This window comes from Meles meles, chromosome 7 (genome assembly GCF_922984935.1).
Source record: "Meles meles chromosome 7, mMelMel3.1 paternal haplotype, whole genome shotgun sequence".
Taxonomy (NCBI): domain Eukaryota; kingdom Metazoa; phylum Chordata; class Mammalia; order Carnivora; family Mustelidae; genus Meles; species Meles meles.
Window position 1 is genome coordinate 123186478 of NC_060072.1, and position 17003 is coordinate 123203480.

Here is a 17003-nt window from a genome sequence, read left to right on the forward strand (position 1 = left end):
TTTCCGGGATCCAACACGGATGGCGCACACATCGCCTCCCAGAGTAACACCGAAAGGCCAACCGGGAGAGATCTATCCACTCCTGCGGGGTTCACGGACACCCTGGCGGAGCAGCACGCAGAGCTCTCCTCAAGGAAGAGCCAGAGGGTGCTGGCCTGCGCGTTGTTCCCAAGCCCCGCCGCAGTGTGCTGCTGCCTTAGGGTCCTTCCACCCGCCCGCCCGGGGCGCTCCAGGTAGCCCTGTGCTCCTGTTTACAAGTGGCTGTGACTGTGCTTTCAGGGCCGCGAAGCCTGGGGCAGTGCCACATCAGCGCCTGAGGCAGGCATTGTCACGTGGCAGCCCCGGGGGCACGCCGGGTCCCCCGCTGGGAACTTGGGGCTCCCCGCGCTGGGAACCCACTAGCCCAGGCTCCCCTGCCTCCCCGCCCCCGGGCGCCCGGAATTGCTGACACCAATACCGGTCGCGGGCGTGGAGGAAGGGGGAAGAGTCCTCTGATGGCTGTGCCATGAGCCGTGGAGGCCACCAAGCTTGCAGCCCAAGACCCGGGAAGCCCAAAGGATATGCCAGTGATTTTTTTCCTTTCACTTAACTTTTTTGTTTGTTTGTTTGTTTATTTACAGTATAACAGTGTTCATTGTTTTGGCATCACACCCAGTGCTCCATGCAGTACGTGCCCTCCCTATTACCCACCACCTGGTTCCTCAACCTCCCACCCCACCCCCCCACCCCTGCCGCTTAACTTTTATGTTAATTTTCTAGAGTCCAAAAGCACATCTTCGAAGATGACAAGTACACCTCCCCAAACACTCCGAACTACTCTTGGAAACAAACCTAGTGGGTTGGCCAGAGATCAGAGCACAGGGACCCCCAGGAGTTTAGGGGAACCAGCTCAGACAGTGGTCTCCGTGGAAGCCTTCTCAGGCCTAAGGCTCAGGTCAGTAACTGTAGAGTCCTCACATTCGGTTCTTATGGCCTCACTAGATGCTTTGTCCTCCTTCCCAAGGATTAAGGCTTTTTGAAATAATGTGTTTGTACAGCAGATCCACTTAATACCAACAGCTCTTGAATTTGGCAAAACTTGGCACTAAGATGAGCCCTAGCATTCAGTACAGTTTGATTGTGAAATGTTTAAAGAATGCATTTTCATTTATTCATTTCCTATGAATAAAAGATCATGTATCTGTAAAAAGGAAATGGACAAATAAATAATAGTTTATTTCATCAGAAACAGTGATGGAGACTATTTTTAAGTCCATAAAGTTATATACAATTTAACCAGGATAGTAGTACCTTCTTGTAATTAATGTTAAGAAAAGTACCTGTGGGGGCGCCTGGGTGGCTCAGTGGGTTAAAGCCTCTGCCTTCAGCTCAGGTCATGATCCCAGAGTCCTGGGATCAAGCCCCAAGTCGGGCTCTCTGCTCTGTGGGGAGCCTGCTTCCTCCTCTCTTTCTCTCTGCCTGCCTCTCTGCCTACTTGTGATCTCTGTCTGTCAAATAAATGAAATCTTTAAAAAAAAAAAAAAAAAAGAAAAGTACCTGTGCTCTTTTTCCTACAATGCCAGGTAATCTCTTAATTAGAGTAATAATCTAATCCTTGCTGGTTTCTTGACCCAGGCGGCCTCGAGTGTCTTCCACAGAGATGAACAAGAAAATGGTTGGCCGAAAACTGATCAGACTATCTCAGCTCAAGGAAAAGATGGCAAGTGAGCAGCTAGAAGAAGTAGACTGGGTGACTTTGGGGTTATATTGAAGAAAATCACTCCACAGAGTTCTAATAGTGTAAGCCTACTGATTTCTTGACTGCTCCATCACAAGCTGACCATGGGTGCTCATGTTCTTGATTTCTCTATCTTAAGCCTATCAGTATTTTATTTTGAGAATGCTGCTAGTAAGTTCACAGATGGACTCACCATTGTTGGATTGCTGTCTGAAGGTTAAATTTATAAAGAATGCCCTGCAATAACAAGACCTGGTTGTACAGAGTCCTTGGGCTTTTCACTGTAATAATACAGTAATAATAGCAGTATTATTACTGCTGCATTTCACTTGTCATTGTTTTGGGGGTACATGTGGTGGCCCCTGTGACACTGTCATTCCTCTTGTGGGAGAGAAGCCGAGTTTCTAGATGCTCCAGAGAGCGTGCCTAGAAGGAAGAGGTCGATCTCAGATGTTCTGAAATTGCCATCCTGTGCCAGCACAGTGGATCTTAGAAAAGATCTAACAGGTTTTAAAATCGCACTTGACTGAGAGGTAACAGGAAGATGACTTTGTGGCCTGGCAACTCAGAAAACCCGGGCCTGAGCCTCAGTCTCCCTAGCTATGTGAACTTAGGTTGACCTTTAATCTTTGCGGATGTCCATTTCCTTCGTTGTAAAAGGAAAGAATTGGCTTTTGGTTATACCAGAATTCTCTCTGAGCTCTCAAATACTATGCTTAATCATGCTCAATCCTGATTTTTTTCTCTAATTGAGATCTTGGTCAACCTTAGATTGTTATCCGGATCTTGATCTAGCCCTCTAACTGTCAAGGTGAATGTGAACACATCTGGTTCATTTGATTAAGTTCTTAATTGTGTCACAACTGGCTATAATGATATTGAAATAACAATGTGTGAAATTTTATCTGAACCCTTCCAAGAAAGATCTTGTACAAATCCATGGAAACATAGTTATAACACTGGAATCCAGTCAATAAGTCACCATAACCTATAACCACACCTGTTCTGGAATACCTGTGTGAAATAGTTTGATTCAATATTCAGATTATTTTGTTTAAGAAATAACTGTGAAAGTAGAAATTTTTATATAAATGGTTAGCGTTTTGAGTTGCATTTCTTCAGATATGTAATGCTTCTGAAATTTTACAGTTAAACATAACCAGCTATCTTTAAATGATACTTTTGTTTTTCTTCTAAGCTCGGCAAAGATTGAATAGCACAGAGCTGACATCTTTTTATTAATATTAATAATATAATTAACCAGTGGCAAATAATAGATCCTTTAAATTTATATCAGTAAATTTTTAAATGGTGGTGCCACAACCTTCTCTGGTCCTTTTAATACTCTGTGTGTGTGTGCGTGCATGCGTGCGCGTGCATGCAGTTAGAAAGACCATACTCCCATTGACTAGTTAGACCTGAGAATCAGAGACTTCACTAACATTTGTGCTACTGGCTTGCCTTACTTCACCTTCATTTCTAAAATGAGAAAGGTAATAAATACTAAAGCCTAGAGAGAGGTTTAATTTATAATGAACAGACATTCTCAAGATTTTATAGTCAGGGTGGTTTATATTTATATATGCTTTCACAGTAGAGCACTTAAACCATAAATGGAGATAGTATAGCCCATTGTGCAAAATTTATTAAAAATAAGAATAAATATTTGTTCCAGGGGAAAACTTTTAGTATCTGGCGACTGAATGATCTTCGTGACCTGACACGGTGTGTGTCATTGTTCTTGTTTGGAGAAGTTCACAAAGAACTCTGGAAGACTGAACAGGGTACTGTCATAGGGCTGCTCAATGCAAACCCCATGAAGCCCAAGGATGGTTCAGAGGAGGTAAGAGTCTGTTTCCATGGTTTCTTTCTTCCTTCCTTCCTTCCTTCTTTCCCTCCTTCCTTCCTTCTTTCATTTCTTTCTTTCTTTCCATCCTTCCTTCTGTCCTTCTTCCTTCCATCTTTCTTTCTGTCTTTCTTTCCTCCTTTCTTCCTTCATTCCTTCCTCCTCCCTCCCTCTCTCTCTCCCTTCCTTCCTTCCTTCCTTGTCTTTATAGCTTAGCCAAGTTCTATCAAAAACTTGTCTACCTCCAGATACTGAATCAGGCTTTTATATATCTCCACAGATTTGACTTTTTGTTTGTTCCTCACCCACCAATATTCTGAATTTTCTACCTACCCTTAAGTGTTTCATAACAGCTTCTTTCATTAAATCTTTCCACATCATTTCTGAGTTTCCTGGAGTGTTTTGAACTATTCTGCTCAGGTCTCCTTATATGTCTTTCACAGATCTCCGTTGGGAGCATCAAGCCGGCAGGATTTTGTAGTTGACGGGACTTCATTCCATTAGTTGTACAGCTGTAGCTGCAACTTAGAATCAGAGTGATTTCATCTTCTTAAGCAGCAGTAGAGTTTTCTCTGCTATTGCAGACAGAGATCTGTGAGAGGCAGAGTTTTTTCTCTTCTTCCTTTCACCATAGAATGGCAACAAATCATCTGTTGGTTCAAATGTGTTTAGGTACAATAGAGAAAAACTTCCCTACAGTTTTTTTGTTTCATTTTCTTTTTTTAAAGATTAATTTATTTATTTTAAAGAGAGAGGCAGAGAGCACAAGCCGGAGGGGCAGAGGGAGAGAGGATCTTAAGTGGAGCTGGATGCTGGGCTCAAGCTCATCTCCCTGGGATCACAACCTGAGCCAAAACCAAAAAGTCAGATACTCAACTGACCAGTCAAGCACCCCACACTACAGTTTGTTTTAATGGTAAACATTGGGGTATGTTTTTCTCCCATAATAAATAATCCCAGTGTAGGCAATGTAGTGATGTCAGGACCAGTGTCTGTGAGCCTCTCAGCCTTCTCCTCTTCCACTGGATGGCTTTGAAGCTTTTTCCCTTACATCGCCATTAAAGGCAGGAGTGAGCCAGCACCACCCTGTCTGCTTTTGTGGAGAACTCTTGTGTCGGTCTCTTTGGCCTGAACACAGTCCCATGACCATTGCTAGCTTCAAGGGACGCTGGGGAAATGAACAGGATCCGTCACCTGAGCCTGTGCGCTGGCCAGCCCAAGTGAGATCCAGATTCTGTAGCAGAGACACAGGAGAGAATGGATATTGGGTAGAGAATTGAACATGTCTCCTATACCTCCTATTCCTATAGCTGCTTTGCAGGGTCTGGCTTCTAATTTCTGTAGACTGCTAAAGCCTTGCTGACTCCCGCCAGCCAGACTCTTACTTATTCTTGCCGATGAAAGGGCATACCTTTGTGGGCTTTTAACTCCCGCCCTGTGTCTTCTCTGCAGGTGTGTTTGTCTATTGATCATCCTCAGAAGGTCTTGATCATGGGTGAAGCTCTTGATCTGGGAACCTGTAAAGCAAAGAAGAAGAATGGACAGCCGTGTACACAGACTGTTAATTTGGTTGGTTTCTGCCCTGTTGGGATGGCTTTTCCTAGAGATGGGATCTAATGGGTGTGGATTGTAGATAGCCTAGTGGTAATAATCTGTTTGCAACAGAGTTTTCTACATAACGGGAAGCACCAAAGTAAGAAAATTCAGTGTGTGGTGAGTAACTGCCAGTTTGAAAAACTGAGGACAAGGGAAGGATTTAATAAGGTGATCTTTTCCTGCCAACTGACTAGGAAGTTTAAGGAAGATGGAATTTGAGTTTGCCCTCAATTCTGAGCAGTGCCAGAGACCAAACACTGTAACGAAATGCACTAAAAACCTTATTTTAATCTCTGAACTCCAACATGTATTTTCTTAGAGCTTTTTAAAAAATAATAGTCATGATAACTTGAGATATAATTCACGTATCGTACAGTTCACCCTTTTAAAGTGTACATTATAGTAGTTTTAATACTGAGATGTGTAGCTATCACCACTATGTAATTTCAGACCCCCTCCCACTACCCTCCAAAAAAACCCCATACTCATTAGCAGTCATCTCCCATCACCCTCTTCCCCCAGCCCCTGGTGAGCACTACTCTGCTTTCTGTCTGGATTTGCCTTCTCTGGCCATTTCATATAATGGAATTGTACAGTCAATGACCTTTTGTGTCTGCCTTTCACTTAGCATGATGTTTACAAGATTTGTTCACGTTGTCAGTATTTCATTCTTTTTTGTGGTTGAATAATATTGCATCATATGCACAGACTGCTTTTGTTTATTCATTAGTCAGTGGTCCTATTATGAATATTGCTACTATCAGCAATCATTTGTCAGAGAGAGAGAAAGAGAGCACAGGCAGAGGGAACAGTAGAGGCAGAGGGGGAAGCAGGCTCTTTGCTGAGCAAGGTACCCAATGTGGGACTTGATCCCAGGACCCCAGGATCATGGGGCAGATGCTTAACTGACTGAGCCACCCAGGTGTCTCTGCTGTCAGCATTCTTGCACAATTATTTTTTTTCCATTTTATTTATTTTTTCAGCGTAACAGTATTCATTCTTTTTGCACAACACCCAGTGCTCCATGCAAAACGTGCCCTCCCAATTACCCACCACCTGTTCCCCCAACCTCCCACCCCTGACCCTTCAAAACCCTCAGGTTGCCCCAACCTCCCACCCCTGACCCTTCAAAACCCTCAGGTTGTTTTTCAGAGTCCATAGTCTCTTATGGTTCGCCTCCCCTCCCCAATGTCCATAGCCCGCTCCCCCTCTCCCAATCCCACCTCCCCCCAGCAACCCCCAGTTTGTTTTGTGAGATTAAGAGTCCTTTATGGTTTGTCTCCCTCCCAATCCCATCTTGTTTCATTTATTCTTCTCCTATCCCCCTACCCCCCCCATGTTGCTTCTCCATGTCCTCATATCAGGGAGATGATATGATAGTTGTCTTTCTCCGATTGACTTATTTCACTAAGCATGATATGTTCTAGTTCCATCCACGTCGTCGCAAATGGCAAGGTTTCATTTGTTTAGATGGCTGCATAGTATTCCATTGTGTATATATACCACATCTTCTTTATCCATTCATCTGTGGATGAACATCTAGGTTCTTTCCATAGTCTGGCTATTGTAGACATTGCTGCTATAAACATTCAGGTACACGTGCCCCTTCGGATCACTATGTTTGTATCTTTAGGGTAAATACCCAGTAGTGCAATTGCTGGGTCATAGGGTAGTTCTATTTTCAACATTTTGAGGAACCTCCATGCTGTTTTCCAGAGTGGTTGCACCAGCTTGCATTCCCACCAACAGTGGAGGAGGGTTCCCCTTTCTCCACATCCTCTCCAGCATCTGTCATTTCCTGACTTGTTAATTTTAGCCATTCTGACTGGTGTGAGGTGATATCTCATTGTGGTTTTGATTTGTATTTCCCTGATGGCGAGTGACGTGGAGCACTTTTTCATGTGTCTGTTGGCCATCTGGATGTCTTATTTGCAGAAATGTCTGTTCATGTCCTCTGCCCATTTCTTGATTGGATTGTTTGTTCTTTCGGTGTTGAGTTTGCTAAGTTCCTTATAGATTTTGGATACTAGCCCTTTATCTGATATGTCGTTTGCAAATAACTTCTCCCATTCTGTCAGTTGTCTTTTGGTTTTGTTAACTGTTTCCTTTGCTGTGCAGAAGCTTTTGATCTTGATGAAATCCCAATAGTTCATTTTTGCCCTTGCTTCCCTTGCCTTTGCCATTGTTCCTAGGAAGATGTTGCTGCGGCTGAGGTCGAAGATGTTGCTGCCTGCATTCTCCTCAAGGATTTTGATGGATTCCTTTCTCACATTGAGGTCCTTCATCCATTTGGAGTCTATTTTCGTCTGTGGTGTAAGGAAGTGGTAAAATTTCATTTTTCTGCATGTGGCTGTCCAATTTTCCCAGCACCATTTATTGAAGAGGCTGTCTTTTTTCCATGGGACATTCTTTCCTGCTTTGTCGAAGATGAGTTCACCATAGAGTTGAGGGTCGATTTCTGGGCTCTCTATTCTGTTCCACTGATCTATGTGTCTGTTTTTGTGCCAGTACCATGCTGTCTTGATGATGACAGCTTTGTAATAGAGCTTGAAGTCCGGAATTGTGATGCCACCAACTTTGGCTTTCTTTTTCAATATTCCTTTGGCTATTCGAGGTCTTTCCTGGTTCCATATAAATTTTAGGATTATTTGTTCCATTTCTTTGAAAAAAATGGATGGGATTTTGATAGGGATTGCATTAAATGTGTAGATTACTTTAGGTAGCATAGACATTTTCACAATATTTATTCTTCCAATCCAGGAGCATGGAACATTTTTCCATTTTTTTGTGTCTTCCTCAATTTCTTTCATGAGTACTTTATAATTTTCTGTGTATAGATTCTTAGTCTCTTTGGTTAGGTTTACTCCTAGGTATCTTATAGTTTTGGGTACAATTGTAAATGGGATAGACTCCTTAATTTCTCTTTCTTCAGTCTTGTTGTTGGTATACAGAAATGCAACTGATTTCTGTGCATTGATTTTATATCCTGACACTTTACTGAATTCCTGTACAAGTTCTAGCAGTTTTGGAGTGGAGTCTTTTGGGTTTTCCACATATAGTATTATATCATCTGCGAAGAGTGATAGTTTGACTTCTTCTTTACCAATTTGGATGCCTTTATTTTCTTTTTGTTGTCTGATTGCTGAGGCTAGGACTTCTAGTACTATGTTGAATAGCAGTGGTGATAATGGACATCCCTGCCGTGTTCCTGACCTTAACGGAAAAGCTTTCAGTTTTTCTCCATTGAGAATGATATTTGCGGTGGGTTTTTCATAGATGGCTTTGATAATATTGAGGTATGTGCCCTCTATCCCTACACTTTGAAGAGTTTTGATCAGGAAGGGATGCTGTACTTTGTCAAATGCTTTTTCAGCACCTATGGAGAGTATCATATGGTTCTTGTTCTTTCTTTTATTAATGTGTTGTATCACATTGATTGATTTGCGGATGTTGAACCAACCCTGCAGCCCTGGAATAAATCCCACTTGATCGTGGTGAATAATCCTTTTAATGTACTGTTGAATCCTTTTGGCGAGAATTTTTGCGTCTGTGTTCATCAAGGATATTGGTCTGTAGTTCTCTTTTTTGGTGGGATCCTTGTATGGTTTTGGGATCAAGGTGATGCTAGCCTCATAGAATGAGTTTGGAAGTTTTCCTTCCGTTTCTATTTTTTGGAACAGTTTCAGGAGAATAGGAATGAGTTCTTCTTTAAATGTTTGGTAGAATTCCCCTGGGAAGCCGTCTGGCCCAGGGCTTTTGTTTGTTTGGAGATTTTTGATGACTGTTTCAATCTCCTTACTGGTTATGGGCCTGTTCAGGTTTTCTATTTCTTCCTGGTTCAGTTGTGGTAGTTTATATGTCTCTAGGAATGCATCCATTTCTTCCAGATTGTCCAATTTGTTGGCGTAGAGTTGCTCATAGTATGTTCTTATAATTGTCTGTATTTCTTTGGTGTTAGTTGTGATCTCTCCTCTTTCATTCATGATTTTATTGATTTGGGTCCTTTCTCTTTTCTTTTTGATGAGTCTGGCCAGGGGTTTATCAATCTTATTGATTCTTTCAAAGAACCAGCTCCTAGTTTCATTGATTTGTTCTATTGTTTTTTTGGTTTCTATTTCATTGATTTCTGCTCTGATCTTTATGATTTCTCTTCTCCTGCTGGGTTTAGGGTTTCTTTCTTGTTCTTTCTCCAGCTCCTTTACGCGTAGGGTTAGGTTGTGTACTTGAGACCTTTCTTGTTTCTTGAGAAAGGCTTGTACCGCTATATATTTTCCTCTCAGGACTGCCTTTGCTGTGTCCCACAGATTTTGAACTGTTGTGTTTTCATTATCATTTGTTTCCATGAATTTTTTCAATTCTTCTTTAATTTCCTGGATGACCCATTCATTCTTTAGAACGATGCTGTTTAGTCTCCATGTATTTGGGTTCTTTCCAGCTTTCCTCTTGTGATTAAGTTCTAGCTTCAGAGCATTGTGGTCTGAAAATATGCAGGGAATAATCCTAATCTTTTGATACCGGTTGAGTCCTGATTTGTGACCCAGGATGTGATCTATTCTGGAGAAGGTTCCATGTGCACTAGAGAAGAATGTGTATTCTGTTGCTTTGGGATGAAATGTTCTGAATATATCTGTGATGTCCATCTGGTGCAGTGTGTCATTTAAGGCCTTTATTTCCTTGTTGATCTTTTGCTTGGATGATCTGTCCATTTCAGTGAGGGGAGTGTTCAAGTCCCCTACTATTATTGTATTATTATTGATGTGTTTCTTTGATTTTGTTATTAATTGGTTGATAGAGTTGTCTGCTCCCACGTTAGGGGCATAGATATTTAAAATTGTTAGATCTTCTTGTTGGACAGACCCTTTGAGTAGGATATAGTGTCCTTCCTCATCTCTTATTATAGTCTTTGGCTTAAAATCTAATTGATCTGATATAAGGATTGCCACCCCAGCTTTCTTCTGATGCCCTTTAGCATGGTAAATTGTTTTCCACCCCCTCACTTTAAATCTGGAGGTGTCTTCGCGTCTAAAATGAGTTTCTTGTAGGCAACATACTGATTGGTTTTGTTTTTTTATCCATTCTGATACCCTGTGTCTTTTGATTGGGGCATTTAGCCCATTCACATTCAGGGTAACTATTGAGAGATATGAATTTAGTGCCATTATTAGCCTGTAAGGTGACTGTTACTGTATATTGTCTCTGTACCTTTCTGATCTACTACTTTTAGGCTCTCTCTTTGCTTAGAGGACCCCTTTCAATATTTCCTGTAGAGCTGGTTTGGTGTTTGCAAATTCTTTCAGTGTTTGTTTGTCCTGGAAGCTTTTGATCTCTCCTTCTATTTTCAATGATAGCCTAGCTGGATAGAGTATTCTTGGCTGCATGTTTTTCTCGTTGAGTGCTCTGAATATATCATGCCAGCTCTTTCTGGCCTGCCAGGTCTCTGTGGATAAGTCTGCCACCAATCTAATATTTTTACCATTGTATGTTACAGACTTCTTTTCTCGGGCTGCTTTCAGGATTTTCTCTTTGTCACTAAGACTTGTAAATTTTACTATTAGGTGACGGGGTGTGGACCTATTCTTGTTGACTTTGAGGGGGGTTCTCTGCATCTCCTGGATTTTGATGCTTGTTCCCTTTGCCATATTAGGGAAATTCTCTCCAATGATTCTCTCCAATAGACCTTCTGCTCCCCTCTCTGTTTCTTCTTCTTCTGGAATCCCAATTATTCTAATGTTGTTTCGACTTATGGTGTCACTTATCTCTCGAATTCTCCCCTCATGGTCCAGTAGCTGTTTGTCCCTCTTTTGCTCGGCTTCTTTATTCTCTGTCATTTGGTCTTCTATATCACTAATTCTTTCTTCTGCCTCATTTATCCTAGCAGTGAGAGCCTCCATTTTTGATTGCACCTCATTAATAGCTTTTTTGATTTCAACTTGGTTAGATTTTAGTTCTTTAATTTCTCCAGAAAGGGCTTTAATATCTCCAGAGAGGGTTTCTCTAATATCTTCCATGCCTTTTTCGAGCCCGGCTAGAATGTTCAGAATCGTCATTCTGAACTCTTGATCTGACATATTACCCATGTCTGTGTTGATTAGGTCCCTAGCCTTCGGTACTGTCTCTTGTTCTTTTGTTTGTGGTGATTTTTTCCGCCTTGTCATTTTGTCCAGATAAGAGGATATGAAGGAGCAAATAAACTACTAATAGGGTGGCAAAGACCCCAGAAAAATGCGCTGTAACCAAATCAGAAGAGACCCCAAATTGTGGGGGGGAGAAAGGGTATAAAAACAGGTTCTGAAAAAAAAGAAAAAAAAAGAAAGAAAAAGAAAAAAATTTAAAAAATAAATCAAATAAAAAATATAAAAAAGAAAGAAAAAATATATATATTTAGATGAACTAGTCAAAAAACGTTAAAAAAGAAAAGGGTAAAAGTTTTAAAAAATTTAGCAGAAGAAGCAAAAAGAAAAAAGAAAAAAAAATGAAAAAAGGAAAAAAAAATTGAAAAAAGAAAAAAAAATTGAAGTAGCCGCAAGACTAAAGAATCATGGGGAGAAAGCCATGAGTTCCGTGCTTTGCTTTCTCCTCCTCTGGAATTGCTCTGCTGTCTTAGGAATTGAACCTGCTTTCTCCTTGATAGATGAACTTCGTCCTGGCTGGATATTTTGTTGATCTTCTGGGGGAGGGGCCTGTTGTAGTGACTCTCAAGTGTCTTTGCCCGAGGCGGGATTGCACCGCCCTTACCGGCGGCCGGACTAAGTAATCAGCTCGGGTTCGCTTTTGCGAGCTTCTGTTCCCTGAACGCTTTCCGTAGATTTCCGGAGGACGGGAATGAAAATGGCGGCCTCCCAGTCTCTGGCCCGGAGGAGCCGAGAGCCTGGGGCCCCACTCCTCAGTGCGCCCCCAGAGGACAGCACCCAATCACTCCCGTATCCCCAGCCTCTAGCTGCGCTCTGAGCTCACCCAGCCCGCGACCAGTTCAAGGTAACCCCGAGCTGAGAGTTCAGTCCTCGGCTCTGTCTCTGTAGCCGGCTTCTCCGTTCTAATACCTGCAAGCTCTCCGACACTCCGACACCCCCGATCCTTCTGTGACCCTGCGGGGCCTGGGGCCACGCTGACCCCGCGTGGGCTTCACCCTGGTTTAGCCTCTGGAGCAATGTCCCTCGGTGGAACAGACTTTTAAAAGTCCTGATTTTGTGCTCCGTTGCTCCGCCTCTTGCCGGGAGCCGGCCCCTCCCCCCCCCCGGTCTATCTTCCCGTCGTTTTAGATTCACTTCTCCGCCAGTCCTACCTTTCAGAAAGTGGTTGATTTTCTGTTTCTAGAGTTGCTGTTCTTCTTCTCTTCGCTCTCCCGTTGGATTTGTAGGTGTTTGCAATGTTTAGATAAGCTATCGAGCTTATCTCCTGCTACCTGATGTAGTCTCAGGCTGCTACTTCTCCGCCATCTTGACTCCTCCTCTTGCACAGATTATTATGTAGACAGATGGATGGATGTTTCTAGTTTCCTTGGGTATGTAACCTGGAATGTCTGGGTTGCACCATAACCCCTGTTTCAGCTTTTGAGGAACTGCCAGACTGGCTTCCAAAGTGGCTTTTACATTCTCACCAGCAGAGAGGAGGGTTCCTTTTTTTTTTTTTTTTTCCATATCCTGGCCAACACTTGTTTTTGTCTTGTCAGTGATGACAGCCATCCTAGTGGGTGTGAAGTGGTGCTAATTAGAGCTCTTTGAACAGATTAAATGGCAAGTTTTTGTTTTGTCTCCTTTTAGTTCCCTCATTCCTGCCTCCCAGATGAGCTAATGAGCAGGAAATAGTAGGAGGGAAATAGTTGGAAAAAGAGGTATCAGCAGGAAGTGCCTGACATATTTCTTCATAGCAGTGCTATCATTAAAACCCCATTGTTGCTGCATCTAAGAGCACACCCAGTGGAACATTAGCATGTTTCCCTTTTTTCCTTCACCAAAGGGGTAACATTCGTCCAGGAGGCAGCCAGAGGAATAGAAAAATTTCACTAGAACCTAATGTTTTATTCTTTTTTTTTTTTTTTAAGAGAGCTAGAGAGAGCTCTTAGGGGTTGAGGAGTAGGAGGAGAGCGAGAGAATCTTTTTTTTTTTTAATTTTTTTTTTATTTATTTGACACAGAGAGAGAGAGAGATCACAAGTAGAGCAGCAGACAGAGAGAGAGGGGGAAGCAGGCTCCCCGCGGAGCAGAGAGCCCGATGCGGGACTCGATGCCAGGGCCCTGAGACCATGACCTGAGCCGAAGGCAGCGGCTTAACCCACTGAGCCACCCAGGCGCCCCGAGAGCGAGATAATCTTAAGCAGACTCCACCCTCAGTGCAGGAACCGATGGGGGGCTTGATTTCACGATCCTGTGATCATGACCTGATCCAAATTCACAAGTCAGACACCCAACAGACTGAGTCACCCAGGTGCCCCAATGTTGTTTTATTCTTAAATCAGTTTGTATTGAGGTAAAATTCATATAACCTACAATTAACCATTTTTATATATACACCTGAGTGATATTCAGCATATTTACTCTCATGTAAACACCAGCTCTCTACTTCTGAAATCTTTCATTATCCCACAGAAACACACCATACCCATTAAGTAACCACTCCCTACCTCTCACCTCCATCCCCTGGTGATGTGGCCTTTGTGTCTGACTTCTTTCACTTAGCATAATGTTTTCAAGGGTCACTCTAGAGGCTGATTTTATTTCCATAGTAGCAAAAGGGCATATGCGGTGAAGAGTATCACTTTTTCTTTCACACAACTAGAGCTTTTTAGTGGAATTTCAGGGAAGTCGCTGCATAGCTGTACACTCATTAGTGCCCCTGAAGCTGGGAGAAAGGAATAGGTTTTTTTTTTAAAGATTTTATTTATTTATTTGACAGAGAGAGAGATCATAGGTAGGCAGAGAGGCAGGCAGAGAGAGATGGGGGGAAGCAGGCTCCCTGCTGATCAGAGAGCCCAATGCGGGGCTCGATCCCAGGACCCCGGGGTCACGACCTGAGCCACAGGCAGAGGCTCAACCCACTGAGCCACCCAGGCACCCAGGAATAGTGTTTATTGACACTGTCCCCTGATGTGTCGCCCTAGCCCTGAGACATCTGCTCTTCCTTTTGCAGAATGACTGTGAGTACTGTCAGTATCACATCCAAGCCCAGTACAAGAAGCTCAGCGCCAGACGAGCCGACCTGCAGTCCACCTTCTCTGGAGGACGAATTCCAAAAAAGTTTGCCCGCAAAGGCACCAGCCTACGAGAACGGCTGTGTCAGGATGGTTTCTACTATGGAGGGGTTTCTTCTGCATCGTATGCAGCCTCAATGTAAGACATTCTCTGGGGAGTCTTTCAGGATAGAGATCTTGCTTCTCTCCTTGTGAGAATAAACCCAATGTTTGTACTTTTCTGTAATGGTCCTAGAAGACTTGTACAGGTTTTATCTTTCATAAATTCATGGGCTAGAACAAGGTAGACAAGGACCGGGGGCGAATATTAGTTAAATTTTGTCATGACGGTCTTTAACACAGCCCACACTTCTTATTTTGCTACTAAAGTAGGTAGTACAACTTTGTCAGGTCTGATTGTATGGCCATCAAAAGTATGTTAATTCCAGTGTTGGCATCCATTAAGTCATTCCCCTCCCAACTATTACAGTGAGGTGGCAGACCTCTTGGAAGCCACATTTAACTCTGAATTAATAGCAGTAAAGCCTTAAATAGAGTGGAATGCTGCTGAGTCAGACATTCATGGCCATGTTTTAGGGATCTCCGGCCCTCTATAGATTCCCCAAAGTAGTTGATCAATGGCCTTGCCACTGTAGGATAGAAAGCGTATCTGAGGACATGACCGGTGGGGACCTGTCTCAAAGGAGCTACCCCTAGTCCAAGAACAAAATAGTTTGTTCCCAGGCAAACAGAAATTGGGCAAGAAGACCCTCACCTCCTACCTGACTTGTTATATCAAACACATTTTTAAGATTTAAAGTAACGTCTATATTTTTCCAAACTGCAGAAACCAATAGTCCTACATTATAAGAATGTATCTGTGTATATGCAATTCAGCCAAAAGGAGATGATAAAAACTAGGTGTAATCCTGCTACTGAGATTGTCATTAGTTCCTTGCTATCTGTGAACACATGCATACACACACACACACACACACACACACAGAGTTGTATATGCTTCTAGATTTTTTTTCCCATGTGTATAAATTTCCAGTAATATAAAGTGAGATCATACTGGACCTATATTTTGCAGCTTCCCTCTCCCCATAAAATAATTAATCCTTCCCTTATTGAATATGCACTTATGGCATTATTTTTAGTGGCCACATAATCTTTTATGTGGCTCTGTGATAAAACCTTCCCATAATGCTTAATGGATAAACATTAATGGTGCTTCTAACTTTTAACATTGCAAACAATATTTTAGCCCATTAATATCCTGTTTTTACCTATTCCTTAATTTCTTTAAGATAAATTCCAGACCACTTGATCAAGGTGGTGTCATATTTTTAAAATTTCTTTTGCCATCTTGCTTTTCCAGAATGGCCTCCACCAAATCTGCAGGTTGCCTGACATAATGCATTCACCAGCTATGCTGTAGGATTGTGGTATTAAGACAGTTCTTATACAGTGCTTTGAGAACCTTGGATAGTTTGTAATAAATGAATACTTCTGTGCCTTTACCTCATCAGAGCATTGAACTTTAGTGACTTTCCTTTTGGGGGGTGACTCTTGTCATTCCAGGGCAGCTGCTGTTGCTCCTAAAAAAAAGATTCAAACCACTCTGACTGATCTGGTCGTTAAGGGGGCAGACTTGATCATTCAGGAAACCCAACAAAAACTTGGTAACTTTGTTTCTTGATATTATATTTCTTTCTGCAGATTAAATATGTAGCCTTTAGCATTGAAAATGGTCACAGTTATTCATGCCCTAAATGATAAATATTCACTCATCACTATAGTTAGCAAGTGATGTGGCCTAAGCTGAAACAATCAGCCTTGCTTTGCAGTGTCTTAAGGAAAAACAACATATTAATCATGGCTGAGTCTTTGAGTAGATGCATTGTAGATTTTCTTGATGTATCTGGTCTAACTCTTAATGGCCAGGATTAAAATTGGTAGTATCAGGTTCCTGGTGATAGTCATCAGTTACCTCTCATTAAAAAAGGTCTAAGTCAAAGAATGGCACCTCTGCCCTTTTCACTGGGGACTTTGTTCCTAACAGTGGTGAGGGCCTAGGACAGACCCTACTCATAGCGAACGTTCTGGATGTAGTGTAGCAAATGACCATACAGATACTGGTGTCCTAATCATCACTTGAAATAAGATCTATTTGTCACAACTTTGCAGTCCTATTAGTCTACTAGAGACTAAGGATTCTTTTTTTCTCTTGGCATTCCATCTACTGCATTTACAAAAGACTAAGTTGTGAATGCAGAGTTTTAAAAGTGATGTCACATAATCTCAAACTGCCAGAACTTTGAGTCCTCTAAAGCTGATGTTTATATATTCCAAGAATACCCCAGAAGAGCTTGTCTTGTTCTGAGGAATTCAGGGAACTGATGGACTTGCCTACGTTTGGAGCCAGAAACTTAAAACAACATTTAGCCAAAACCAGGTTATCAGGTAGAGTCAGCTGTCCCTGCTCTAGCCCCACGTCTGTGCTCTCCTGGCCCCTCAGAGCCACTCAGTCTGTGGCTTTTGTTTCAGGGGTGATGGGGGGCTCGAAACCTGCTTTCCAGTCTGTCTCAGCATCAGCCCTCTTGAAGCAGCAGAAGCAGCACATGCTGGAGATGAGGAAGAAGAGGTCAGAAGAAATACAGAAAAGGTAAGAATAAC

General features: G+C 42.4%; 1 protein-coding gene across 1 annotated transcript in view; it reads left to right on the top strand.

Annotated features, from left to right (window-relative positions):
• Window positions 1-19: 19 nt before the first annotated feature.
• Window positions 20-17003, top strand: part of LOC123946497 (protein MCM10 homolog) — a 37359-nt gene continuing 20375 nt past the window's right edge. The window contains 10 exon segments of the mRNA XM_046011861.1: window positions 20-233; window positions 760-934; window positions 1615-1730; window positions 1733-1779; window positions 3393-3560; window positions 5016-5132; window positions 14285-14484; window positions 15909-16009; window positions 16680-16790; window positions 16875-16992. Of these exon segments, the coding sequence (XP_045867817.1) occupies window positions 20-233; window positions 760-934; window positions 1615-1730; window positions 1733-1779; window positions 3393-3560; window positions 5016-5132; window positions 14285-14484; window positions 15909-16009; window positions 16680-16790; window positions 16875-16992 (1367 nt within the window).